The sequence below is a fragment of the Chenopodium album genome, chromosome 12, assembly GCF_948465745.1.
Source record: "Chenopodium album chromosome 12, dcCheAlbu1.1, whole genome shotgun sequence".
NCBI classification, from domain to species: Eukaryota; Viridiplantae; Streptophyta; class Magnoliopsida; order Caryophyllales; family Amaranthaceae; genus Chenopodium; species Chenopodium album.
Window position 1 is genome coordinate 15,596,976 of NC_137845.1, and position 27,982 is coordinate 15,624,957.

Consider the following 27,982-nt stretch of genomic DNA (forward strand, 5'->3'; position numbering starts at 1 on the left):
TTGTACCAGAAAAATAAAGAAATGTTTAAGAGAAGAAATTAATTGAATGTACACTTATTTATTATGTAATACTATATCTACAATTCTTCCTAATAAACGTATAAACTCAAGTGTTGCAAGTGTTAAAACACAATAAATGCACTTATGTTAAAACACTCAAGTAAAGCATACGATAGAAGATGAAGACATATAAAACATACATATCCACTCCACTGCCATGTCTGCAAACCAATCTCGTGGCGTTTTGGTGAGGCTCATAGAGTTGTCCTTAACCTTCCTGACGTGATAGTAATTAACTCCAATGAAATCAATTGAGCCCTTCAATAATTTTGACTCTTTTTTTGTGAAAACAGAAATTTTGTTGCCAACATTTTTCTTCATTATTTCAAGGTAATCACCATAAGTTAAGGGATGCATAAACCTAATACCCAACAAAATAAGGTCAAAATTAGAATTTCTCTTAAGATTCTAGAATAAGAACACAATTAATTAATTAATTTATTATATAGATCAATACAGAGTAAATGATAATAAGTTACGTTGAATAGAAATATAACTTTAAAAAGTGAAAAACTTCATCCAAACTATTGAACTACCATAGAAAACCATATCCTCATCCCACCTATCTCACCTAGGTGTTCCCACCAACTTAATTCCTACCTTCAAAGTTTCAATGCCTACATAATCTCCACCCTATATACCATAAACATACAACAAATATCTGTATAAAATACATAATAAGAAATCAATAACTCTAAAAGTGCATATTCCTCTACTTCACCACTTGTTTCAATTTCAATATCAAGTCATTCTTCCAATTTTCCTATTAGTTTAGCAAACTCGGATCATCTTCTTGGTATGAATATTTTTTTTAAAATATGTGGGACCCGAGCGAGATAGATACAATCTAACATCCACCCCCACCTTGCATGCATATTTCAAATTTAGACCCATCTCCGCCACATTAGAGAGTGGGGATGGGGGGACTCCTATTTGACTCATCCATGTGATATCTCTACTTGTATAGATAACTAAGCAAATTGGATAGCAAATTGGATTGTACATTGTTTAGCACTATTAAATATGACATTTAACAAAATGGTTGGCCATAAATAAACTAGCTTTTAATTGATGTCAAATACTAGATCTTAATTTTTCGTCTAACTAACAATTAGATAATAATCTTAAGAAAAAACGAACTTATTTTTTGAGTACTTTATTCTATATATAAATAAAATCATGGTATTCAACCTTGAACAATTCAGCTAGAGGTTGGTTGAAATGTTGGAGGGGTGGCACGACCTCAACCTCAAACTTCTGAGCCTCTCGGCTCAAACCTTATGGAGCTTATTTGACAGATATCGCTTATCTCATTCCTCATAATAAGTAAATTAAATTAACCTTGAGCTTACCAGCCGATTAGAAAGTCGTAGGATCTTCGACTTGCAAGTATATCTTCTCTTGTGTCTGTGAGAGGTGCAAAATGGTAAGAAAGGAGATTGATCCCAACGAGTCCGCATTGTTTGGCCTATATCCAATTGTATTAAATTACAATAATGCAAAATTAAGGTGGTAAGCAAATTTTGTGTACATTGTGTTATATCTAAATGACTAACAAAAAACAATATAATTATATATACAAAATTTTCTTTTTTTTTTGGCCATTAGTTAACATAGCTATGCAAGTCAACGCTTAATAACAGTAAAGGGGAGGGTAGAGGAATCCTCTACTCCCAAGTTTAGGTAGGTGATGGGGCTTAACCTTGTAATCTTAAAGTCACAAGGTGAATTGCCCACTACCTTCACCAATCATGCTTGGTATATATACGTAATAAATGATATCCAATATTTGAATGATTTAGAAGTACTACATACCGTGGTCCTTCTTGCAAAGCTAGTCGTCTAATCCGTGATTAAGCATGTGGCTTTATGCAGCATTCAAAATAGTTATGCATTTATTATATTCTAAGCAATGGATTGGAATTATTGCATGGAATTGAATCAACATACCTTATAGTTTTCCTTATAGAGCTTTACGGCGTATGCATGAGCCAACAATATGTGGTGAGCAGCAATGTATGGTTCCGTAGTCGAATTTCCTTTAGTACAATTGATAAATCCAAAGGGAGAAGAACATCTACTTGGGGGTGTTATACCAGCATCATAGCCACCAACGGCGAAGATATTCGCCTCATTGAAAGTTGTCCAATGTCGAACCCTATCACCAAATTCTCTAAAGCAAACGTCTACGTATGATGTAAAGTCTTCTCTATATAAGTGGATAAATTAATTGTCAATAGAATAACTTAGGTAGATTCATCTTTTTTTTTTTTCCTTTTGTATTTACGAATATAAGAAGAGAATACAATAAATATTGTTCATCTGATACAAGGTTATCTATAATATATGAAGTTTTAGGTGGGTGTAAGGTAACCGTTTTTTATTATTAGTTACAAAGTGCATAAGATTTAATGATAAAAGAGATTATTTTTCATAAATGAAATAAACCGAAAGTATTAATCAATAACTTGTTGGAGTAGGACTCGAGAATCAATTGAGGCTTGGCATATAAGCTAAGGGGATGAATTACTTGTGTTAAGCAAGGAATCATTGGATTGGTCAACTTCAACTGAGAATGTCTCTCAAACTACTTGGATTTTTGAGGTTATTCAAGTTGGAGGTGAAATCTTGTTTCAAGAGCTTTCTAAGGATAGGCCATAAGCTTAATTCCGATGAGAAACGAGGAAGTTATAATTGTTGTACTACGAGCTATCTGTGCTGATTCGAATAGGGGTTGCACGTCACGTCCGTGCAGCTACAATTCTAGACGACCAGTAGCTTCTGGTCTAATTTATCTTGTCTAGCACGTCCGTGCCTACTTGTTGCCATGTCCAAATATGTCGAGGGTATAAAACACATTAAGGGTTATTTTATTCATTATCCCCAAATTGAGTAAAACAATTAGAGCTAGGGTTTTGTTCTTGAAACCATTATGCTTTAGAGTGGAAATTAGTGAGAGATTACTCTTGTAAACACTAACTAAAATCAATACAAACATTCTCCTTGTTCTTGGGTGGGTTTTATAGTCTTCAAGTAATTGCTTGAAGGATTCTCCCACCTTGTCTCTTTTATTATCAAATTTCTTTATTGTTCTTTGCTAATTACTTAAATAATCAACCATTTGCTCTAACAAATTGGTATCAGAGCCAAGGTTAGATATTTGGGTATAATTAGGGCTTGTTATTGGTTCATTGAAAATTGAAGGTATTTTGGCCATGGGAGGTTCAAATTTCAAAATTGAGAAATTTAATAGGTCAATCAACTTTGGGTTATGAAAGTTGAAGATGAATGCCATTTTGGTTCAAAATGGCTTGGATGAGGAAATGCTTAGGATTAAGAAGAAGCCTTCGGCTATGGCGGAGGAGGAGTTTAACAAGTTGGAAAAGAAAGCTCTCTCCTACTACAAGAAAACTCATTTATAGCAAAAAAAACTCTAAGTTAGGGATTGATCATGTTTAGTGTTTGTTTAGTTGAATACATGTACACCTTAGAAAGTTGCACATTCCATGGAAGGTGTCTAATACTTTTGGAATTACATATTATAAGCATAGGTTCAAGTTTTTTCCATTGGGCTATTCAAGAGCTGATATTTAATTTCGTCTATCAATTTTTCCATTTGTGACTTTATCTTCTCCAATAACAAATAATGTGCTCTACAAAACTAACAGAATTTTCTAATATGCATGTGAGGTAGTAGATGACTTGTTGAGAAGATTCCTTCGAGCTCGTAATTTAAACGTGTAGAAGGCAGTATGAAGCTCTTAAAGTATTTGAAATTATTTAGATAGCTCAATTATACTCGTATAAAGAATAATAATTTATTGTCTCTATATTCAAAAGCGTTTGTCTCTTTGTGGTTTTTAATAGGTTTTCTTCTGTTTACTCCTGAGTCTTGACAAGTAGGAAGATACCCCTTTGGTTTTCATTCTAGACTTCTACTAGATTTATTGTTGTTACTATTGTAAATGTTGTTGTTGTTGTGGCTTATGCTGATGCTATTAAATATTGTAATTAACGCCTATCCCAGCATTGAACAACAGAAATACTTTCTTTTGGAACGAAATTGTAATGTTACAATAATTGTTAAAATATAAATCATCTTCTGCAACGACTTTTATTGTGGCTAAAACGTACTTTGTTTTGCAACAACAAATATCGTTGCAAAACAAAGCTTTGACAACGACAATGGGCATTGTATAAAATATATCTCATATAAGTAATAATGCAATTTATGGCAACGACAAATTTATAGCAACGACTTCTGTCGTTGTGAAAAAACTTTCTTTGGCAACGACAAAAAGTCGTCGTTTTGATTTTTTGTGACGCCAACACTCGCAACGACCTTGCAACGACAATCTTTATTTAGCATTGACTTTTACCATTGCCAAAAACCAGTTTTCTTGTAGTAAATTTAATTCAATTGAGCGTTTCTAATGAGGTGTTGAGGGAGGTAGCGAAGGAACCAACAGCGGCGAGGTTATGGTTGAAGCTTGAGTCGCTCTACATGACAAAATCGGTGACCAATCGACTTTTGTTGAAGAGCAAACTACATGACCTCAAACTTGAAGAAGGTAAATCCTTGAGATCTCATCTTGATGAGTTTTATTCTATAGTTATGGACTTGCATAATATAGATGTTACTTTAGATAATGAGGATTTAGGCATTTAGCTATAAGTTTGTTGTGCTCATTGCCTCCCGATTATAAGGACTTTAGAGAGACAGTTTTGTATGGTAGAGACGAATTGTTACTTGAGCGTGTTAGGAGTGCGTTGTTGCAAAGGAGTTAATTGAAAACCCAGAAATGATGATCTTGTTCATGGTGGTGAAGGTCTTGTTGTGAAAGGTAGACCAAAGGAGAGGAACAATTTTGGTGCTAAATCCGGTACTTCTAAGTCTAGATCAAAATCTAAGTTTAATAATGTTGTTTGTCATGCTTGCCATAAGAAAGGCCACATTCGGAAGTTTTGCCCGGAGAAGGGGAAAAAGGATAAAGGTAAGAATGTTGCTAGTACATCTTACTATGATGATTCGGCGGCGGTGGCTCATAGTGATAGTGATGATTCAATTCTTCTTGCGGTTGAATCGAATTCAAGGTCCAATGACAAATTGATACTTTATTCGGGGTGTTATTATCGTATCACTCCCAATCGACATTGGTTCTCTACTTATGATAGTTTTTAAGGTGGAGTGGTGCTAATGGGAAATAGTGTGGCTTGTAAGGTTACGGGGATTAGGGCGGTTAGGATCAAGATGTTTGATGGAATGGTCCTCTACCTATCAAATGTGCTTCATGTTCCGGATATGACTAAGAACTTGATCTCATTGGGCACTTTGGATAGCAATGGTTGTCGGTGCACTCTTGAAAAGGGTGAACTTAAGGTTGCTTTGGGGGCTCAAGTTGTGATGAAAGGCAAGAAGGTTGGCTTACTCTATGAGTTAATTGGGTTAACAGTTGAGGGTTCGGCATCGGTGGTGTCTTCGTCAATGTCCGAGTCCGATAATACGAAGTTGGGGGGGTGTTCTTTTTACTGTTCTTTTTACTGTTTGTTGCTGTTGTCTATTTGATTTGTGTTTGGTCTGGTTAGGGGGTGTTTGCTGTTGTCCTGGTCTTGTTCCCTGTGCCCTTCTTGGAAGGTAGTAGGGAATATGAGTCCAGGTAGTGTACTGTTAGTTTTTTCCAAAAGAACCCTTCCTATGAGGTGGCTTTTAGATTACTAACAGTCATAAGTGGTGGGTGTGGCCCAAATGGGTTTGTGTAGTTTGGGAGTATTTTGCCTCCTTTTTGTTGAGGCTTGTATTTCTTGTACATTTTGTACAATTTTTTGATCTAATATACTACTTACCAAAAAAAAGATAATACGAAGTTGTGGCATATGAGGCTTGGGCACATGAGTGAAAGAGGTTTGTCGAAATTGACCAAGAGGGGTCTATTAGATAATTAAGCTATAGATCCTATGGAATTTTGTGTTGGGGAAACAAAGAAGGGTTAGCTTCAAGGCGCCACACATAGAACCAAGGTTACACTTGATTATGTTTACTCGGATTTGTGGGGTCCTTCTAGAAAGCTATCTGTAACACCCCCAAATCTCCCTCTACGGAAATACTAGTATAATACGTTTAATTATACCGTAGAGATAGACTTAGGCGTATTACCGCCGCGTGATTACGCAAGGCTACTCAAAACTTACTAAATAAAAATCAATACTTTGCACTTTCAAAGTTCAATCACGAATACACCTTGCAAATAACATAACCATAAGGTTATCACAATATAAACTCAAATCTAATGTGCATGAACTATAAAACTCTTTTGAAATAATACTTTACTATAAAATTATAACTTTGAAATAGGTATTTTTATTTTAGAAAACTAACCATGAAGAAGATAAAGGAATAAAATTAAAGAGAATTGAATTTCGTTGGAAAGAATATGCAGAACTTGCAGAGGCCATAACTCCTTCAATATAACTCCGAATTAGGTGATTCTTGAGCCTAACCTCAAGGATTTTTCAAGAGGAACAATCTTTTGTCAAAACTGATCAGAAGTGCCCGAAAACTGGATTCAAAGGTATACGGGCTGATTTGTATAAAAAGAGGAGAAGAAAGTATGAAAAGGTTTAGGGAAAAGAAGAAGAATAAGAGAGAAGAAGAGAATTGAGTTTTGGTGTGAAGAATATGAGAGGTATGAGGGGGTATTTATAGGCTCACGAATGAAAGAATTATGGTAGGAGAATGTAGGAAGAATTATGGTAAAAAGTATTAAGGAAATTACTTGGAGAAGAGAGTTAAAGAAGTATGGAAAGTTAAATATTAAGGTGATTAAGAATAATAGAATTAAGGAAAATGTGTTGTCATAAAAATTAATATGGCAAAAAATATTAATTGGGGAATAATCAAGGATGAAATAAGGTAGGGAAATAAGATGATAAAATCTTTGTGAGATGGAAAATAAAATTAAGGAAAATAAGAGATTTTAAGGAGATAATTAAAAATACAATTTACCAAAATAAATCACCCAAAAATCCATCATGGTGGCCGAAAATTTGATCTTTCCTAAGCTCATATTTCGGACCTCCCTTTAGATATTTAGGGAATTAATTTACTAGTTTTAAGGAAATAATTGTGTAAATAATATATATTGTACAAAATAATTAATTAAGAAAATATCAATTATTCACTAAATAAATTCACTAAGAAAATAAGATTTTCTACACTTAGAAAATCCGAAAATCATAGCTTATTATTTAGGAAATTCGGACCTCCTAATTAAATAATTAAAATATAATTTTCGCTTAGTTAAAATATCCTAAATATATATAAATAATCCGGGTTTTAAAATAAAATAAATGGATAATAAATCTTATCCAAAATCCAAAAATAATACTTGAGTTTTAAAATACTTTTGGCGCCAAAATTTAAAGATCATTTTGGCTCTAAAATTCAAATAGTAAAATAAGTTACTAAAATACCCTTTTAAGATAATACTAATTAATTAATTAATTAGAAAATACGTTTTAAAAATACGGGGTATTACACTATCCTTGGGTGGTCACCGCTATTTTCTCACCTTTATTGATGATTATTCACGGAAGGTGTGGGTTTTTTCTTGAAAAGCAAAGATCAACTCTTTGAGGAGTTCCAAGATTGAAAAACCTTGATTAAGAAGCAAATCGGAAGGCAAATAAAGAGGTTGAGAACGGATAATGGGATTGATTTTGTGGAGAAAGAATTCACCAAGTATCTTAGAAACTTGGTATTGCTCATCATCGCACTTGTACCGGTAGACCACAACAATATGGAGTGGCGGAAAGGATGAATAGGACTTTACTTGAAAAGGCTTGGTGTATGTTGTTCCAAGCGGGGCTAAGCAAGGGATTTTGGGCCGAAGCGGTGAAAATGGCGGCTCATTTGGAAAATCGGTCACCACACACTGCTCTTGGGTTGAAGACGGCGGATAAGATGTGGTTGGGTTTGCCAGGAGATTATTCCGGATTGAGAGTCTTTGGCTGCCTGGCTTATGCCCATGTGAATGACGGGAAGTTGGAGCCTAGAGCAAAGAAGTGTATCTTCTTAGGATACACGAATGGGCTCAAGGGTTATAAACTTTGGGACCCTAACACATCAAGAATCATCATTAGTTGAATTGTTACCTTTAATTAGGCCGTATTTCTTCAAAAGGGTGATACGTCTTCTTTTGAGCTTGCCGAGAAGGAGGTGGAGAATGTTGACGGTGTTGAAACTCGTGAGAAGGTTGATGAAGTTCCCGATAATAACGGTAGTGTAGAGACACTACAAAAAGGTGGAAATTTTCCTTCCGCTTTATCCCCTAGGAAGGCCACCACTCTTAGAAAGGAACAATTTCCACCAAGTGCAAAAACCAAGTCTTGCACATGGAAGGGCTAAGAGGCATATAAAGCCTCCGGTTTGATTCGGTTTTGAGGAGATGGCGGCATTGCTAGTGACGTAGTCGATCTTGAGCCATCTTCATATACCAAAGTAATGGAGTGTGTTGACTCCAAAAGATGGCAATTGGCCATGGAAGAAAAGATGGAATCTCTTCACAAGAGTCAAACATGGAAGCTTGTAGAGAAACCACGAGGCAAGAAAATTGTTGATTGCAAATGGGTCTACAAGTATAAAGAGGGAATTTCGGGGATTGAGGATCCAAGGTGCAAAGTAAGAGTTTTATCACGTGGTTTTAGCCAAGTTCTGGAAATTGACTACAATGAAATTTTCTTACCGGTGGTAAGGCACACTTTTATTTGTTCACTACTTGCTCTTGTTGCCATGCATGATTTGGAGTTGGAGCAATTAGATGTGAAAACCACATTCTTGCATGGATAGCTTGAGGAGGAAATCTACATACGACAACCGGATGGTTTTGTTGTTGAGGGTAATGAAGAGCATGTATGCTTGTTAAAGAAGTCCTTGTATGGTTTGAAACAATCACCTCAATAATGGTACAAACTGTTTGACCAATGTATGTTGGGGCATGGTTTCTCCCGAAGTGACTATGATAGACGAAGGTGAATGATGACTCTTTGTTGTATCTTTTGCTTGTTAATGACATGATTGTAGTGGAAAAAGACATGTTTGAGGTCAAGAAGATGTAAGAAATGTTAAAGGGGGAATTCTAAATGAAGGATTTGGGGCCAGTAAAGAAAATTCTCGACATGAAGATCATAAGAAATCGTGAAAGACGGAGTTGGTACTTATCCCAAGAAAAGTACATTGAAAAGGTCATGGAAAGATTTCATATGATGGATGCTAAGCCCGTTTCCTTTCCTTTAGCATCTCATTTCAAATTATCATCCTTAAATTCTCCAAATGCCAAGGAGGACAAGGAGTTCATGTCATCCATTCCTTATGCCAATGCGGTTGGGAGCATTATGTATGCAATGGTTTGTACTCGACCGGACATTGATCAAGCTGTAAGCGTGCTGACTAGGTACATGGAAAATCCCGAGAAGGCACATTGGCAAGTCATCAAGTGGATCCTTCGGTATTTGCGGGGTAATTCTAGCACTTGTATTGAGTATGGGCGGAATGGAGATGGCTTGATTGGTTATGTGGATTCCGATTATGGTGGTGACCTTGATAATTAGAAGTCCACTTTGAAGTATGTGTTTTTCCTCGGTGGTTTGGCTATTAGTTAGAGGTCGGCATTGCAAGAAGTGACCTCCTTGTCAACAACAAAAACCGAATACATGGCTTTGACAGAGGGGTTCAAAGAAGCCCATTGGCTTGGTTCCTTTGTTGGAGAGTTGAGTTCGGAGAGATGTATTCCTATGATGTAAAGTGATAGCCAAAGCGCCTTTCACTTGGCTAGAAATCAAAATTCTTTCCGTAGGAGAACAAAACACATCGACATGAAGTATCGCTATATTCGAGATACTATTGCTAGTGGCAAGGTAGCATTAGGGATGGTGCAAACTTTGGAGAATCCGGCGGATTGTTAACTAAGCCTTTGTCGGTTGCAAAGTTTAAGCATTGGTTGTTATTAGCTATGTTACTTTTGACAGCCTTGTAAGGGTGGTTACACCTCTTGTAGGTGGTTTCATCTTTGTTGAAAATGTTAATTACACCCGTTGTTTTTCGGATGGTTGTTGTGGTTACTTGACATGATTGATTATCTTTTCAAGGTGGAGAATTGTTGGAGTATGAATTGAAAATCAATTGATGTTTGGCATATAAGCTAAGGGGGATGAATTACTTGTGTTAAGCAAGAAAGCATTGGATGGGTCAACTTCAACTGGGCAAATCTCTCAAACTACTTGGAGTTTTGAGGTGATTCAAGTTGGAGGTAAAAGCTTATTTCAAGATATTTCTAACGATAAGTCATAAGCTTAATTCTGATGACCAATCATAGATGTTTTACTACAAGATATCTATGCTGACCCGAATAGGGGCTACACGTCCGTACCAACTTTGGCACGTTTGTGCAGCTACAGTTCCAGACGACCAGTAGCTTCTGGTCTAATTTATCTAGGCTAGCACGTCCATGCCATATTTGGCACGTTCGTGCCTACCTGATGCTATGTCCAAATCTAACGGGGGTATAAATACCAATTAAGGGTTAATTTGTTCATTATCACCAAATTGAGTGAAACACAATTAGAGCTAGGCTTCTTGTTCTTGAAACTCTTGTGCTTTACAATGGAAATTAGTGAGAGATTACTTTTGTAAACACTAATTAAAATCAATACAAACATTCTCCTTGTTCTTAGGTGGGTTTTATAGTTTTCAAGTAATTGCTTGAATGATTTTCCCACCTTCCAATTTCTTGTCTCTTTTATTATCAAATTTCTTAGTTGTTCTTTGCTAATTACTTCAATTATTAACCATTTGCTTTGACAATAACATTAAGAAATGAATAACAATAATAATTATTTATAATATTATGAAACACAGATTGAATATTGATCGAATTCACAAGAACATACATGATCCTATGATTGAGGAAGCCTCCATACTCATTCTCAAGAGCCTGTGGTAAATCTGAGTGCACCAGTGTGACATGTGGTTCAATCCCTGCAAAAATTAAACATGGGGCTCGAATTATGGCCTCAAAATCCCAAGGTGAATTCCCCACTAACTCTACCAAGCTTTATTGATGTTTAAATATTTAGTCATTGAATTTGTATATGTACTAACGTAATAAAAGAAACGTATCAACTAAAAATGAATGGAGAAGTATTACATACCGTGACTAAGGAGCTCATTGATGAGATTGTTGTAGTATCTTAAACCCTTAAGGTTAATAGTTCCTCTGCCATCTAAAAGACATAAGTTTAATCACATTTTAAAAAAATGTAGTGGCTTGATTCGTATGATGTACAATATAAAAACGAAAAGTATATCAAATTAATTTACAAATGTAGTATGGAGGAATATGGTGTGTCATATGTTGCAACTTGCAAGTGATATGGTGTTTTGACATTATAGACACCTAAAAATGTCTCCCAAAAACCAAACCCGATGATGAACAACCTTTCACCGCCATTATTGGTTGGGTTGAGTATTTAATCTTTGGAGTGATTAAATCCACGCTTCCATTCAATACATTTCATAAACCAATCCATTTCCTAGCTCATTTCCCTATGCCATAACTTACTTTTCACTTTCCGTGTCCACATCACAAAATCGAGAGAAACAGATTTTGTGGCCCTATAATTTTGATCCAATTATTATTTTATTGGATAGGCCTTGAAATAAGCTTTCCAAAAATATATCATAAGCCCAATTCCAATTTAAAACGAAGAAGATATGAGCAAAATACTAAACTCGGCCCAAAACCGACACCCTTTCACTAAAACGGCCATATCATAAAATCTACAAATGATTTGGACATGATTTTAATTGGGTTAGAAAGTAGACTTGATAATATTTCCAATGATATATTATATGCCTTATTCCGAGTTACGGATCAAAAGTTATGGTTGTTTTAAAAACGCGTAAAAAATTGAAATTACCGCGCAGCAGCTAAAAAGACATGGCACGGTGCTTGTTCCCGTGACACGGTACTCCACACCGTGTCTCGATGAATTTTTCGTGTATTTTCCGCAATTCTTCATGCATTTCGATAAAAAGTACACCGTGACACGGCGCCACGTGCCGCGCCACAGTGGACTTTACCGCGTCACGACATTTTCTGCCATATCACGGTACATGTGCCATGTCACGGGAAGTTCCCGTGCTTTCCCCGTGTATTAGACTTCACGCGTATTATCTTTTAGGCCTTTTTCTGTCCCGCTTCACACCAAATTACCCCGCGTCACACTAAATTATACCGTGTCACGGCATATTTTGCCGTTTCGCGGCATTGATTTTTAGGGTTTTATCTTTTTAGGGTTCCGTGTGTTCCCTCAGCTCATTTTCTCTATAAATACCCCCTCCTTTCTACAGTTCGGGGTACCAAATCATTTTCTCTTCCTCACTTCTACACCAAAAATCATTCTCTTCTCTCTCTCATATTTTAAACCTTAAACATGTATTTCTAATTACATTATTCCTTCCCTAAGCACTCCAAGGAGTCCATACTTAACCCGATGTTCCGTCCTTAAATCAAGCCGTGAAAGGTATAATTAACTGATGGTTTGGATCAAATCAACTCTACTTTTAATTTAATTTAATTTCAATTTGATTTATATTTTTATTGAAGTTACTAACAATTTATTCATGATGTAGCAATTTAAAGGAGCACGAGAAATGTGAGTAATTAATTAATTTAATTACTTATTTTATTTTTATATTGCTAGTATCATGATTAGTTTAATTTATATTTAATTTGACTAACAATTTATTGTTAAATTGCTTCCAATATTAATGTTTATTCTATTATATTTATTGATCACCATATTGCATGTTTAAAGGGAATATGTAATTGAAAATTACGCCTAATAAGATAATTTGGACGACCGGTTTAGGTTCCTTTTTTAATCTTGTTATTAAATTAAGTGATCACAATATTTTAGAATTATGTGTGCATTAATATTCAACCAATTTAGCATAATAATAATGTGGAGCAAATTGAATCTTTGTTTGCATGCCTTTGAGAACGCAGTAATCATTTTTCACAATAAGAATCGAGTAAAGGCTAATACGGGAGAATGTGACTCCATGACTCACTTTGTACTATCATCCCCGATCCTTCTTTCGTGGTTCCGAACCATATGGAGTTAGTAATCTCATGGATTGTGAATGGGGTGTAACCTTCATGGGTCAATCGTTGTTGCCTACCATTGTCCCTTTATTTGTGGTTTCCTTTTATGATCCGTGAACGGTTTACAAGTTCCTTAAAAACTTGTTGGCGGCTCCCTACTTTCCTTGTCCTTAATCGTATATGTCAATTCCCACTTCCTATGAGTGTCAAGCATATTCACAACATGCTTAACGTAGGCGCACTTCAAATGACGCCTACAATTTGGCGACTCCACTGGGGAGGATTCTTGGTTATTTATCGATTTGGGTGATCGGTATTTAATTAAGATGAGTGGATGAGACTTGAAAGATTCTTGAAACTACGCCTGTGATTAAATTGGCATTTTTGCATATGCATAGACGTTTTAACTTCGTATTTCAGGTTTGTCCCATAGGAAAAATTGGATAACCTGGTCGCGAAAGAAGAAAATAGGGGCACTAGTCAGATTTTCTGACTACCGCGCCACGGCAGAGCTTGCCTGTCACGGCGCAGGGCACCATGACGCGGTGTCCAGCACCCTGAAACGGTAGATTCTGCCGTGTCGTGGCAATTCTGAAATCCTTCCAATGACCTTATTTCTCTTTTCACAGTCAGCTTCCTTCGATTTTTCTGAAAAAACATGTTAGTTCTACATACGTCTTAGCCCTGGGGGATTTATGCTCTATCAACCAAAAAACGCTCATGGCAATAAGGGTTCATCCGAGTTATTAAATCCACCCAAACCATGGTGTCGAGTTCGATTTCATCACGAACTCGCGGAGCCGCCCGTTGGCATACACCCTCAAGGGAGGCTACCTTGTCAATGCGTCCAAACTCTTAACCATGGTACCCTTTTGACATCAAATAAACTTGACCATAGTGTAACATAGAACTTGACCTTAGGTTGCGAACTCTTCTTTGCATCATTGTGCCTACGTGCCCTATGTGTGATTGTTTTGATCCTAACCTTAACGAGTTTTCTTTGTCTGTGGTGGTTTATTTTATGACTTACTAACGCCAATGGACCGTAATCACTTTGTAATTAGCGCAAATACTAAAATAAAATAAAAACTGAAAAAAAAAACAAAACTCTTGGAACTGATCACCGCGCCACGGCAGAAATGCCGCGTCACGGAAATCAGTGCCACGTCACAGTAGGTTGTACCGCGACATGGTACAGTTTTCCGTGTCACGGCGCCCAAGGAATAAGTCTAGTCAGCTTTTTTATAGTCTTCCGTGCTAATTTGGTCCTCGCGACAGTCATTTTGGTTATTGTTCACATGTCTAGCCATACGATTATACCACGAGTCTTATAACATCACTTAATCACTCACGAGTCAAGTATAGTCCAAACATTTTCTTTATTTTCCGACTCGAGTCGTGCACCATGTCGTTTATGATCGTATACTAGGTTCATGTACCCTTTTTTCGTCATAATAAAAAATGAGTGGAGTTTTTCTCACCTGTTTTCAAATGTCAATTTTTTCCCTTTCCTTTGCTATCTTGAGCAACGAGTCAAACAATTAAGTGAATTATTTTATTTCACATTACTTGGTCAAGGAGTAGGGATAGATTAATACGGTTCGAGTCATTACCGCAACAATCTCTCAGATCTAAGAGGCGTTCAAAGAAAACTTCGCCATCTCCACATTACTTATCACCTTTAAACTACTTTCTGTTCGTTCCAAATGGCCACTAAGGAAGATATTGAGAAAATCAACAAATCCATCGAGGCATTGTCTACCATGATGCAAACCCTTACCACTAGGGTCATTACCATGGAACAAAACAAGGTCACTGTTGCTACCCTTGACAAATTGAAAGAATAGATGAGCAAGATTTCTGAGGATTTTACCTATGTGGAACAGCCTCCTACTCCTGTGGATATGAAAGACAGGGTCCCTGAAAAGTTCTCCACCGCTGATATTCCAAAGTTCAAGCCTACTGACAATCCAATATTCCATTTGAAGGTGTTCTTTGCAACCATGGCTCTTAAGGGATTGGACGTAACACTCTTCCCTACGGTGTTCCCTCTCTCCTTAGAGCGTGCTTGCCAACAATGGTTTTATTCCCTAGATGCCAAGCGTACTGCGACTTGGAAAGATGTCACCGACAGTTTCATGAATCGTTATAAGTGTAACATTCAAACCAAAACTTCTGAACGGGAACTCTCCATTCTCAAATAGAAAGAGAATGAAGGCTTCACTGCTTATCTGTACAGGTGGAGGGAAACGACTTCACTCTTAGTAGATCCTCCTAAAGAAAGAGTGATGGTTCGCCTCTTTATCTAAAATCTGACTCACAAGTATAGGGAACATCTCAAATTTCTTCCACTGAACACTTTCGAATCTGTATACCACATCGGCATCAATATCGAGGATGAGCTAATAAAGACTGCTGGTAATAACAATAATAACACTTGGAAAAACAAGAAGAACGACCTTCCTTCTTCTTCGTCTTCTAAGCACAAAAGTACTACCAACAATATAAGCCAAGTTGATCTCGATGAAGTGTTAGCCCTTGATACTCCATTGCCCAAGAAAATGAGAACTTACGCTCCTTTAGGAATGACTTATGATGCGGCCTATGATCGCCTCTATGGTCAAGGCTTGATCACACCTATTGGGCCATTTCTAGAGCCAAAATCTGAAGAAAGGAGCGCTAAATGAAATCCCAATGCCCATTGCAAGTACCATCAAGGAAGGGACCACACTACCGAGCAATGTTGGAATTTGAAGGACGTCATTCAAGACTTGGTGGATGCAAACAAACTTCCTGTCCGTCCAGGTGACAAGAAGTAATGAACACAAGGCGCACAACAGATCCTTCGTGCAAGATTCCATTATTTCTTTTTTTTTTATCATTCATCTCCATTCCCCCATTCATGTCTAGCATAAGTTTTCCATTTCGAATTTCTATATGTTTCATGTGTTTCGTTCACCTTTTCCATTAATAAAATGAGCATATTTCCTTGACATCTCGATCATAGCATTTTTCGTTCACTCATTCAAAAAAAAAAAATCAATTACCGAACTAAACACAAGGTACACCAATGACTTGAGGCATCTTTGCAACCCTGTCATTCCCTATTAACCATTCAATCACTATCCATTTCTTCGTCAACCACTTTGAGTCTTGTCTAACGATTGACCTTATTTATTCAACCCACATTCACTTAACCCTGGGATGGGAAGGTGTGCAATTTGTGTAACAGTCAGAAAGCAAGTTCAAATAAAAGAAAATAATAAGTAAATAAAAAAACAATGTCTAATGGCAAGTGTTCCAATGTCTTTGATATGAACACGTCTCAAATTGTGTCTCTTATCGAGTGCTTGATACCGTGCCTAAGAAACATGAATGCTAAGTGATTGATGGACCGCATGATCTGAGATTGCCTACATTGATTCATAAGAATAAAAAACAAAAGAAAAGAAATTCAAAACAAAAAAATATATGATAAATAAAACTTGCAAAGTCCAATACATAATTGCATATCTTGGGGGCTTATCTAAGGTCTTGAGCCTTTTACCCCTTTCTTCCTTAAACCATCAGCTTAACCATTACAACCCTTGAAATACCTCTTTGAGGTGTATACACACTTGTGCAAAGTTCGGCTAGAGCTACGTACGGCCTGATTCCTAACGGATACGTAGGCAACCTCACAATGAGGTGCGACCACATTCATACTCACACTCATATTCATATCCATGCATGATCAAGTCAAAGAATATCCAATGCTTATCCCTACCCATTTAGAGCTAGACTTGGGGGCTTGAACCAGACCATCTAGCCTACCTAGCCTAAAGAGTCACCTTCTCGACTCTTCTCACATCTATTTCCCTTACCATAGCTTTTGCAGCCTCACCTTAGTATCACTTTCACACACTTCTTGCACACATACATAGCCATATCATCTTTCCCTTAGGAACCCTTTATCATGAAATCTTGTTTCTCTACCGCGCATGCTTCATCATATTTCAAGACAACATTCATTAGAAGAAACGTTGTATACTTGCTTAGCTTCCTGACTTGAGCAATATTTATTGTTTCACGCATCGCATAATGTGCATAGTACCATTTATATATCAATGATTTGTAATCATACAAAGCATATCGTTCTCAGCTCCTTGACCTAAGCAACGTTCATTATGCAAAAATCACTTCATCTATATACGTGCTTAACTTCCAGACCTAAGTGACGTTCAAGATTGTTTCTTTACACCATATATGATTCTTAGCTCCATGACCTAAGTTCATTCATCTATTGTGTCACATGATGTAATTTTCCTTAGCCTCCTGGCCTAAGGACATGCATCATGCATACATTATTTTCAAGATAAGCAATGCAATCCATACGATTCATTTCTTCTTGCTCAACGAGGAAGTTCAAAACTTCTTCCCTTTTTCATGTCTTTTCTTTTGAGGAAGTTCAAAAACTTTTTCAAAATTTTTTCATCGAGAGAAAGTAAAAAACAAAACTTTTTTTTTACGTCTTTCTTTTTTGGGAGAAAGTCGGTACTCTCCACTCATGACCAAAATAACGAAAAAATTTTGCTTTTTGCATTGTCGATTGCTTGTGTCTGCTCATACACTCAAATCATACTTATACAGACACAATCACAAGTCATACACATGTCATGTCATGTCAAGTCAAGCTTGATCAAGTCAATTGATCAAGTCAATCACAGTATATGTGAGTCCCTTGGCAAATTTCATTTTGCAGGTCTCATTTACAGCCCACGTTCGGGGACAAGCGAACCATCTACAGCCCACGTTCGGGGACAAGCGAACCATCTACAGCCCACGTTCGGAGACAAGCGAACCATCCACAGCCCACGTTCGGGGACAATCGAACCATCATCATTTTAGTGATCATCTCCCAAGCGAAGATGATTCACAACACAAGGTTCTCGACACACAGAGACTTGCAATCTCATCATCAGACAAGTTTTTCCTCAAGCATGGAAAATTGTCGATCGTTGCCACCTCTCAAGGCGAAGAAATCAGCGATTATATCATCTCTCGACTTTCCTCAAGCATGGAAAGTGTCATCCGGTGGATTTCTTCAAGCATAGAAACCTGCCAAAATCATCTGTCGACTTTCCTCAAGCATGGAAAGTGTCATCCGGTGGATTTCTTCAAGCATAGAAACCGGCCAAAATCATCTGTCGACTTTCCTCAAGCATAGAAAGTATCTCAACAAATATCATCCAGTAGATTTCTTCAAGCATAGGAAGCTACCAAACTCATTTGTCACCGATACACTGGTGTCAGATACTATCGAACATGTTTGCCACCAATACACTGGTGTCAGATAAGCATTCTATCCCTTTACTCTTTTATCTGTGGAACTAACATTTTTCTGCAGGTATCGGCGTATACAAAGTGATTTAGGATCGCAGAACGTCTTAATAATTCTCCATCCCTATCGACTACTTTGACTATCATTTTCGAAACTGACGTTTCTACAAACTCAGTCAAAGTGGGGGCTTCTGTAGACACCTAAAAATGTCTCCCCAAAACTAAACCCGATGATGAACAACCTTTTACCACCATTATTTTGTAGGTTGATTATATAATCTTTGGAGTGCTTAAATCCATGTTTCCATTCAATACATTTCATAAACCAATCCATTTCCTAGCTCATTTCCCTACACCATAACTTGCTTTTCACTTTCCGTGTCCACATCACAAAATCGAGAGAAACAGATTTTGTGGCCCTATAATTTTGATCCAATTATTATTTTATTGGATAGGCCTTGAAATAATCTTTCCAAAAATATATCATAATCCCAATTCCGATTTAAAACGAAGAAGATATGAGCAAAATACTAAACTCGGCCCAAAACCGAAACCCTTTCACTAAAATGGCCATATCATAAAATCTAAAAATGATTTTGACATGATTTTAATTGGGTTGGAAAGTAGACTTGATAACATTTCCAATTATATATTATATGCCTTATTCCGAGTTACGGATCAAAAGTTATGGTTGTTTTAAAAACGCGTAAAAAACTGAAATTACCGCGCGGCAGCTAAAATGCCACGACGCGGCAAGAAAAGACGTGGCACGGTGCTTGTTCCCGTGACACGGTACTCCACACCATGTCACGGTGCATTTTTCGTGTATTTTCCGCAATTCTTCACGCATTTCGATAAAAAGTACACCGTGACACGGCGCCACGTGCCGCGCCACGGTGGACTTTGTCGCGTCACGACATTTTCTGCCATGTCACGGTACATGTGCCGTGTCACGGGAAGTTCCCGTGTTTTCCCCATGTGTCAGACTTCACGCGTTTTATCTTTTAGGCATGTTTCTGTCCCGCGTCACACCAAATTACCCCGCGTCACACTAAATTATACCGTGTCACGGCATATTTTGCCGTTTCGCGGCATTGATTTTTAGGGTTTTATCTTTTTAGGGTTCCGTGTGTTCCCTCAGCTCATTTTCTCTATAAATACCCCCTCCTTTCTACAGTTCGGGGTACCAAATCATTTTCTCTTCCTCACTTCTACACCAAAAATCATTCTCTTCTCTCTCTCATATTTTAAACCTTAAACATGTATTTCTAATTACATTATTCCTTCCCTAAGCACTCCAAGGAGTCCATACTTAACCCGATGTTCCGTCCTTAAATCAAGCCGTGAAAGGTATAATTAACTGATGGTTTGGATCAAATCAACTCTACTTTTAATTTAATTTAATTTCAATTTGATTTATATTTTTATTGAAGTTATTAACAATTTATTCATGATGTAGCAATTTAAAGGAGCGCGCGAACTGGGAATAATTAATTAATTTAATTACTTATTTTATTTTTATATTGCTAGTATCATGATTAGGTTAATTTATATTTAATTTGACTAACAATTTATTGTTAAATTGCTTCCAATATTAATGATTATTCTATTTTATTTATTGATCACCATATTGCATGTTTAAAGGGAATATGTAATTGAAAATCACGCCTAATAAAATAATTTGAACAACTGGTTTAGGTTCCTGTTTTAATCTTGTTATTAAATCAAGTGATTACAATATTTTAGAATTATGTGTACATTAATATTCAACCAATTTAGCATAATAATAGTTTGGAGCAAATTGAATCTTTGTTTGCATGCCTTTGAGAACGCAGGAATCACTTTTCACAATAAGAATCAAGTAGAGGCCAATACGGGCGGATGTGACTCCATGACTCATTTTGTACCATCATCCCCGATCCTCCTTTCGTGGTTCCGAACCATATGGAGTTAGTAATCTCATAAATTATGAATGGGGTGTAACCTTCACGGGTCAATCGTTGCCCCTTTATTCGTGGTTGCCTTTTATGATCCGTGAACGGTTTACAAGTTCCTTAAAAACTTGTTGGCGGCTTCGTACTTTCCTTGTCCCTAATCGTATATGACAATTCCCCCTTCCTATGAGTGTCAATCATATTCACAACATGCTTCACGTAGGCACATTTCAAACGACGCCTACAGACATATTTATTAATTTATTATGTTTGGACGAAGAAAGTAAAGTATTGTTAAAAAAAAAATTAAAAATTAATAATAGGATTTTCTTTGAACAATAATCATCGATACTTGTTGGTGTTTCAGTAATAACCATCAATAGCTTTTTTTATTATTATTTTAAATTTACCACCTACATTTTATGAAAATGATAAAACTTCCCACTGAGAAGTGGTGTGAAGTCTCAGTGGCAAGTTTTAGTCTTTTGGAAAAAAGTTGGGGATATATTTCAAAAAAAAAAAAAAAAAAAAAAAAAAAAAAAAAAAAAAAAAACTGTTGGTTGTTATTACTAAAACACCTACAATTGTTGGTGGTTATTGTCAAAAAAACCGTAAAAATATGGTACAGAGGGTGTATTTATTATTTTTTTCTTAGACGACAAAAGTAATGTATTAATACATACTTCCTGCGTTCTTTTTTACTTGACTTGTTTTTTTAATCACACCTGCCAATGCACAACTTTAACCATCAATAACTCTAATTTTTTATAAGTAAATATAATAAAAGTTATATATTGTAGTAGTAATTATTGAAATGATTCTAACAAGATCTCACATGAATATATTTTTTTTTTTTACTTATACTTCACAAAAGATGGTTAAAAAAGGGGTAGGTTGTGAATAGTGTAAAAGTCAAAGCGGGTCAAGTAAAAAAGAATAGAGGAAGTATTAATTAAGTAAAATATGGTATGAAAAATGAAGGAAAATTTGTTGAAAACCATCTTATAAAAACCAAATTTTGTTGAAAACCATCTTATAAATTTTTTTTTGTCAAAACACACCTGTTTTAAAAAAAATTTTGTCAAGACACAACTATTTTAAAATTCTTTTTGTTAAGTCCCATCATTTTCCCACGTTCCAACTAATTACTTACATTTTCGGCATTGACTCACATGTGCACCTCACGTGACTCACTTAACTCCACTTTTCTTTTATTTCCCCCCCCCTTTACTTCCATTCATTCCCCTATTCGTCACTCCTCTTCATCATAATTTGGTTTTTATAGCCTTTAATACAATTGCACGGAATATGTAAGTGACGAAGGGGGAATGAATGGAGGGAAGGGGGGAAAAATAATAGAAAAGTGGGGTTAAGTAGGTCACGTGAGGTGCACATGCTAATCAACGCCGGAAATGTCAATCAATAGTCGAAATCCGAAAAGTGGTGGGATTCAACAAAAAAAAAAAAATTAAAACAGGTGTGCTTTGACACAAAAAAATTTATAAGATGGTTTTCAACAAAATTTGGTTTTTATAAGATGGTTTTCAACAAATTTTCCAAAAATGAAACATCAAAAATCCCTCCTCTTGATTCACGAGAAGAGTTTTTAATGCGATAAGGTAAGTAAATTGGTGATCGTACCTGGTATTAATCTTGACCATGAGATAGAAAATCGATAGGCATCCAATCCCGTTTCCACCATGAGTTGAACATCTTCCTAATGAATAGACGACCTACATTTATTAACGAATACTAACAAATACTGTAATAATTTTGATTAGAACAATTATAAAATTAATTGAAATACAAAAGTATAAATCAATCACCTTGTATTTATGATATTGATCACAAGCTACATCTGGATTACGTGTGTCATGCTCTGACAATTATCAATGTTGAATGACGAAAACAGTTATGAGAAGTTGAGAAAAGTAACATTTTTATGGGCTCATGGGTCAAATAATTAGGGGTGAGGAAGAATCAGATATCCGATCCGAAACTTAGTTTTAGTTCAGATATCCGTATCCGAAAATTCATATATTTGATATTTGGATCCAATCCGAAAACTTTCGGATATCCGAAATCCGAAAATCTGAAAATTTTGGATCGGATAGCTCGGATATCCAAAATCCGACCCCTTAAATAACATTTTTTTTATAAAAGAAATCCTTTTAATAATATTATATTATATAAATAATAATTTAATTGTAAATTTTTATGAAAATAGGTAAATTAAATTAATTTTGCAACAATTTTCTAAAATAAATACAGTAATACATTGCAAGTTTGCAACTGTTCTATAGAAAATAAATAAATAAAAAATCATTATTGGACAACTACTTGAACAACCAGAACAACTCTTCAAATAGACTAGAAATTTTTTTAAAAAAATACAACAAATAATTTTTACAAATTACAAAATAAAGAGGGATATCGTCGGTGTTGCGGGGTGGTTGTTGCGGTCGTTGATGACTATCGTTGGAGGAGGGTGTTGCGTAGGCCGCTAGTAAAGCAGCCGTGGTTACGGTTGTTGATGACGATTGTTGGAGCGGTTGTTGATGACGATCGAAGGAGAGAAAGGAAGCTGGTGGTGCGGTGGGTTGCAGAGATTGAAGGAGGAGACGCGGATGAAAGAGAAGAGATAGGGAGGGGTGGTGGGTGTAGTCCTTGCAGAGATCTAAGAGGAGGAAGAAAGAGAAGAGAGAGAGAGAGAGAGAGAGAGAGAAGGATGAAAGAGAAAATAGAGATTTGAGAGGAGAGAGAGAGAGAGGGAGGGGCGGTGGTTTTGATTTAGGGTTTGTCAGTTTGGGTGTTTGGGCCTTTGGGGATACTTGGGCCTTTGAGAGTATTTGGGGTTTACTGATTTAGGTTTTTTTTTGGATTTCGGATCGGATATCCGATTCGATATCTGACTTTTTTCGGATATTCGGATATCCGAAATCCGAAATTCCGATATCCGAAATCCGAAATTTTTGGATCGGATATCCAATCCGAAAATATTTTCGAATCGGTTATCCTAAATTTTCGGATCGGATGTGGATCGGATTTTCTGATTATCAGATAGTTTTGCTTAGCCTTACAAATAATGTAGGTGTCTATAGTTGGTTATAATTTTTGAGTATTCGACGCAATAGTTTAAATGTAAGATTAAAACTTGTTTATATTATTGTCCTGTCTTGCTTTCTTTAGTTTTTAAAAAATGGTTTTATGGCGCAAAGTGTTTAGGACTATTATGTAACATTTTTTTTTTATTTTTTGAAGAAAATATTATGTAACATTTATGATTATATATAACCATATAATATGTTGAATATAATTAACATCAATTTAGAAATATGTAGTAAAATCACGCAACAATGTATCTGGGGTATTTCTTAATTTTTTTTTTTTTTTTTTTTTTTTTTTTTTTTTTTTTTTTAAAATATGTGGCCCAACTTACTTCTTTTCTTATTACGACTTACAAGCTGTTAACTTACCACTCACCAGTAAGTCTTGTACGTGGCTAGCCACACGATGTGGCCACATTGATTTATAAGAGTAATCTTTATTTATATGTGTGAATAACTTCATTTTTTCATAAGATTAACCTCATATTGTCCATAAAAGTAACTCAAATTCATTATACAAGTGAAATCAAATAATTTAATAATAAGTAACCTCATTTGTTCATTCAAGTAAGCCCTATTCTTTTGTTTTAAAAAATAAAAGGTTAATTCCACCTATTTAAGAGACTAATCCTTTTTTTTTTTTCATTTAAGCAACCTACATATGTTAGGTAACTCTATTTACCCATCATCGTAACACCATATTACTTAATAAATTGTCTTATATGTGTATATATGAAGTGACAACACCATGTGGCTAGCCACATATAAGAGTTTGTGAAAATAAAATACCTCCAATTTTTATTATTTGTAAATTTAGAATATTTTATATCTCATAAATAATATCCTAAAATTACAAATAATATTTAAATCAGAGGTAGTATGAGAATTATTTTTTTGTTTTTTTTTCATTTTTTCTTTGGACTTGTGGCTTGGGCTAGGCAGATGGCCTTATCGCGCATTTTGGTCGAAGGTGATGCATTGAATGTTGCTAACATGTTAACGGTCTTTCTCAAGGTTTCTCTCCTTTTATGGCTTTTTTTTTTTTTTTTTTTGGGTTTTTCTACATAGTAATCCTATATTATCGACTTTTTAAAGATGTGCCCGTCCTTTTAAGAAATTCTACAATGTAAGCTAGGGTATATTAAATAACTGTACGGTGCCTTTGCCGTTAGTTTATATTTAACGCCATTATGTTTTTATTTCTTCTAGCAATTTAATTACTTGGCTAATAGTGTTTTTTTTTTGTTTTTGGTGGGGGGGGGGGGTGTTTCCTCTAATTTTTCGCTCCCTCCTTCCTCCCTCTTATTTAAGTCCTACTTTTCCCTGCTTTCATCCCCCTTCCATTTTCTTAATTTTTTTTTTTTTTTTACTTTCCCATTGTAGTTCTCTTCTTCTTCCTTCCTCCCACTTATTTAGGGTTTTTTTTTTTTTTTTGATCAAACATGAAAGAGAATGAAACAGAGAGTAGAGAGTTAGGGAGGGATTAATGTTAAGGAGAGAGAAAGGTACAATTAAACGTGAAGTTAGGTGACGGAGTAAATCGTTCGTCATAAATAATGCTAACGTGGGGTACCATATAGTTACTTATTGTATCCTGGGGTTACATTGTGGAACTTCTTAAAAGGGTGGACACACCTTAGAAAAGTCGAAACTACAGGGTTACTATGTAGAAAGGTGATGAGAATCGATTCCATGATCTCATGAAAATGGGAGGAAAGCTCTTACCACTTTAGCTATTCCTCACTCTCTCTTTTTATGGCTTATTTTATATATGCTGACATATGCTCTTTAGTTATATCTTTTGATTTTTTAAAATTTCTCATGTTCGTAAATCAGGTAATACATTAGCAAATCTAATGGCAAGAGGGGATACTCGCTGTTTTGCGGAGTTTGTTTGTATGAGTTTTTTCTTCAAAACTTAATTATCTTAGCGAAATTTGATTTAGAATAACATTATCTGCTAGCTTTTTCCCTCAAAAAAATCTACAAAGTAACAAATTAACTACTTTTGCTTTAGAATTATCTTTCAATGATAATCTTTTTAAATCTCTTTGTATGGTATAATTTAAATTTCCTTTTTTTTATTGTCCCATTCATTATTATTTATGTTGTCAAATTTAAATACTTTGACATGAGTAAACCTATTAGAGATATTTGTTATTTTTGATATAAATAAGGAAATTATGTTATCTACCTAACTATTTTTGTCCTTTTAATATTATCTTTTGTAGTATATAAAAATTTGGTTGAAAAAAGGAGTAAAGATTGATAAGAATCATGTAGGCTGAGTGTTAAGCATATGAGCAAACTCAGATGTGAGTGAAAGTGTTGTTCCACCTTAAATGAGTATGAAAGTGTTGGAAAGTGTATCCTACATTAAAAAAACAAGAAAGTTGTGTCTACTTTATAAGGCTAAGGGGCTACTCCCCTCATTGCCATATACTTTTGAGGTGGAACCTCCTTGGTCGTGTAAAGTGGACAGTTGTGACGGGTGTGGCCCAAACCTGTTTATCATTGAGCTTCGTAGTAAATAATGTGCTCAATTTAGTTAACTTACTAGAACGATGGGCAAAAGTATCATATATACTGGGCTTTCTTCCATCCTGTAATGCTGCTCCCTCAACCTTCACATACAAATAAATTACATGAGATTTTTCAATTTGGAAATATAACAATGGGGCATTTTCATCATATATTAATGACTCTAAACACTAAAATTAAATCATTCAATCTAGCCCAAACTTGAATCATTGATTCATACAAGCCAAGTTTGAATTTTATCCTAAACTTTTTACTACCTTTGTTTCATATTATGTACAACATTGGATACTTTTTTGTGAAATATAACTATAGTATTTAATTGCTGCAAATAATGTAAAAAGGAGGCAGTATTACACTCTTACAAACTATATTATAATCTTTATTGTTATTTATTTACCTATACATCATTTTAACGTGATTATATATATAAAAATCAAGAGTTAGAAGAAATGAAATACAAACCTGATAAGCTGAGGTACTAGCACCAAATATGAAATCCTTAGGAAAGTCGTAACGATTATACTCTTTGCCTTCACTCCCAGCAACCCTTCTCAACAATGCTATGCATAGATGCAACAAACACAACCTTGCACTAAACCTCATTGACATAATCTCTCTCTATTAACTCTCTCAATTACATACCAACTTTTAGTGCTATTGACTAGATTGCAAATACAATACATAATAGTACTAAAGTCTAATAACATGATAAATATGTATTTCAACTTTATGTTATTTTTCATTCTATTGTTCTAGCACATAACACGTATGTTTGTTTCTATATTGCGTGAAGGTGAACCTTGTATTTTTATTTTTTTTTTCAAAAGGGTGTAATTGCAAAATTCCAAGATTAACATGTTCTATAATCTATCACAAATGTCCTTTCTGTCATTTACAATAATACTTAATGTGATGAAGACTTCTGAAGGATCCTTGATCACCTATTGTTGTTGACCACTAGAATTTTTATTTTTTTTAATTTGTGAATCTTGTTATATTATTTGTCTTTCCACTTTATCCTTGATGAATTTGTACATGTGTCATTGTTTCATGAAGGACTATTTGGTGAGGGATTATTTTAGATGTTTACTAACTTAGGTCCTGTGTCATGCATGGTAAGTCCAATTTTTATTACAAAAAAAAGTGTATCTAACAAATAAAAGTGATGTTTTAAAGTAATTTCATTAATATATCAATAATATGAATCAATTTTACTATGGAGTATTACTTTTTTGACAAAATCTAACATTACTTTATTTATTAAACGATTAAAAAGGAGTTGGAATAATATTTTAGGGAATACTTGTCATAAAAATAATATAAAAGATTTGGAATAATATTAATATATTATTATAGTCGTATCAAATATTCACCAAAAAAGAAGTTTATAAGGGAAAGGGGAGTTTTGGAGGGAAAAAATAGCACCTGGATGTGACACGTGTCACTCCAAGTGTCTGTTTTAGTATAAATATATATTATTAAAACTCAATGGCAAGAATTGAAATCTTGCCACGTGTCGTTAATTTCGCCATGTAGTGCCATGTCATGTTATTATTAATCATTAATGTTTCCTCTCAAAAAAATTCTAATTTGTTAGCATTAATATTAACACATTATATGGTAATAAAGTTATTTAAAAATGAGTTATTCATATTCATTAATTCTAAAATTTTTAATTGTCTTATATGTATATTTTTTAACAACAATACTCATTTAAAATATGTATTTCTTTCAGTTACTCATTTAAAATATGTAACCCAAAAAAGTATAACAAAATTTTGGTTTTTTCTTTTGATCACAATGTATGTTTAATTAAGGAATTTTTTTTATGACAACTGAAGAATAAAAATCCGTTAAC

The 27,982-nt window shown here is 35.2% G+C and overlaps 1 protein-coding gene across 6 annotated transcripts; it reads right to left on the minus strand.

Annotated features, from left to right (window-relative positions):
• LOC145570407 (beta-glucosidase 11-like) lies at positions 1 to 26,937 on the minus strand. Of its 6 annotated transcripts, none has more exons than XM_081629476.1 (9): positions 26,587 to 26,937; positions 26,141 to 26,207; positions 22,303 to 22,355; positions 22,118 to 22,193; positions 11,266 to 11,337; positions 11,005 to 11,092; positions 2,011 to 2,269; positions 1,413 to 1,528; positions 1 to 421 (listed from the first exon to the last, which is right to left on the minus strand). In XM_081629476.1, exons 1-9 carry the CDS (start codon positions 26,731 to 26,733, stop codon positions 157 to 159), a joined length of 1,143 nt encoding a protein of 380 aa, XP_081485602.1. In that variant the 5' UTR covers positions 26,734 to 26,937; the 3' UTR covers positions 1 to 156. The 6 variants fall into 6 exon arrangements, 5 of the variants coding, with proteins under 5 accessions (XP_081485602.1, XP_081485603.1, XP_081485604.1 ...); XM_081629478.1 differs by having other exon boundaries at positions 282 to 421; positions 1,413 to 1,467; XR_014096457.1 differs by having other exon boundaries at positions 403 to 421; positions 1,413 to 1,925.
• Positions 26,938 to 27,982: the final 1,045 nt, after the last annotated feature.

Bases quoted from the DNA above. Each gene is read 5' to 3' on its own strand.
- LOC145570407 (XM_081629476.1), bottom strand. From the start codon at position 26,733: ATGTCAATGAGGTTTAGTGCAAGGTTGTGTTTGTTGCATCTATGCATA. The intron at 22,356-26,140 runs GTAAGTTAACTA...GATAATTGTCAG, and splicing joins TACTTTTGCCCATCGTTCTA to AGCATGACACACGTAATCCA. The intron at 11,093-11,265 runs GTATGTAATACT...TAATTTTTGCAG, and splicing joins CAATGAGCTCCTTAGTCACG to GGATTGAACCACATGTCACA.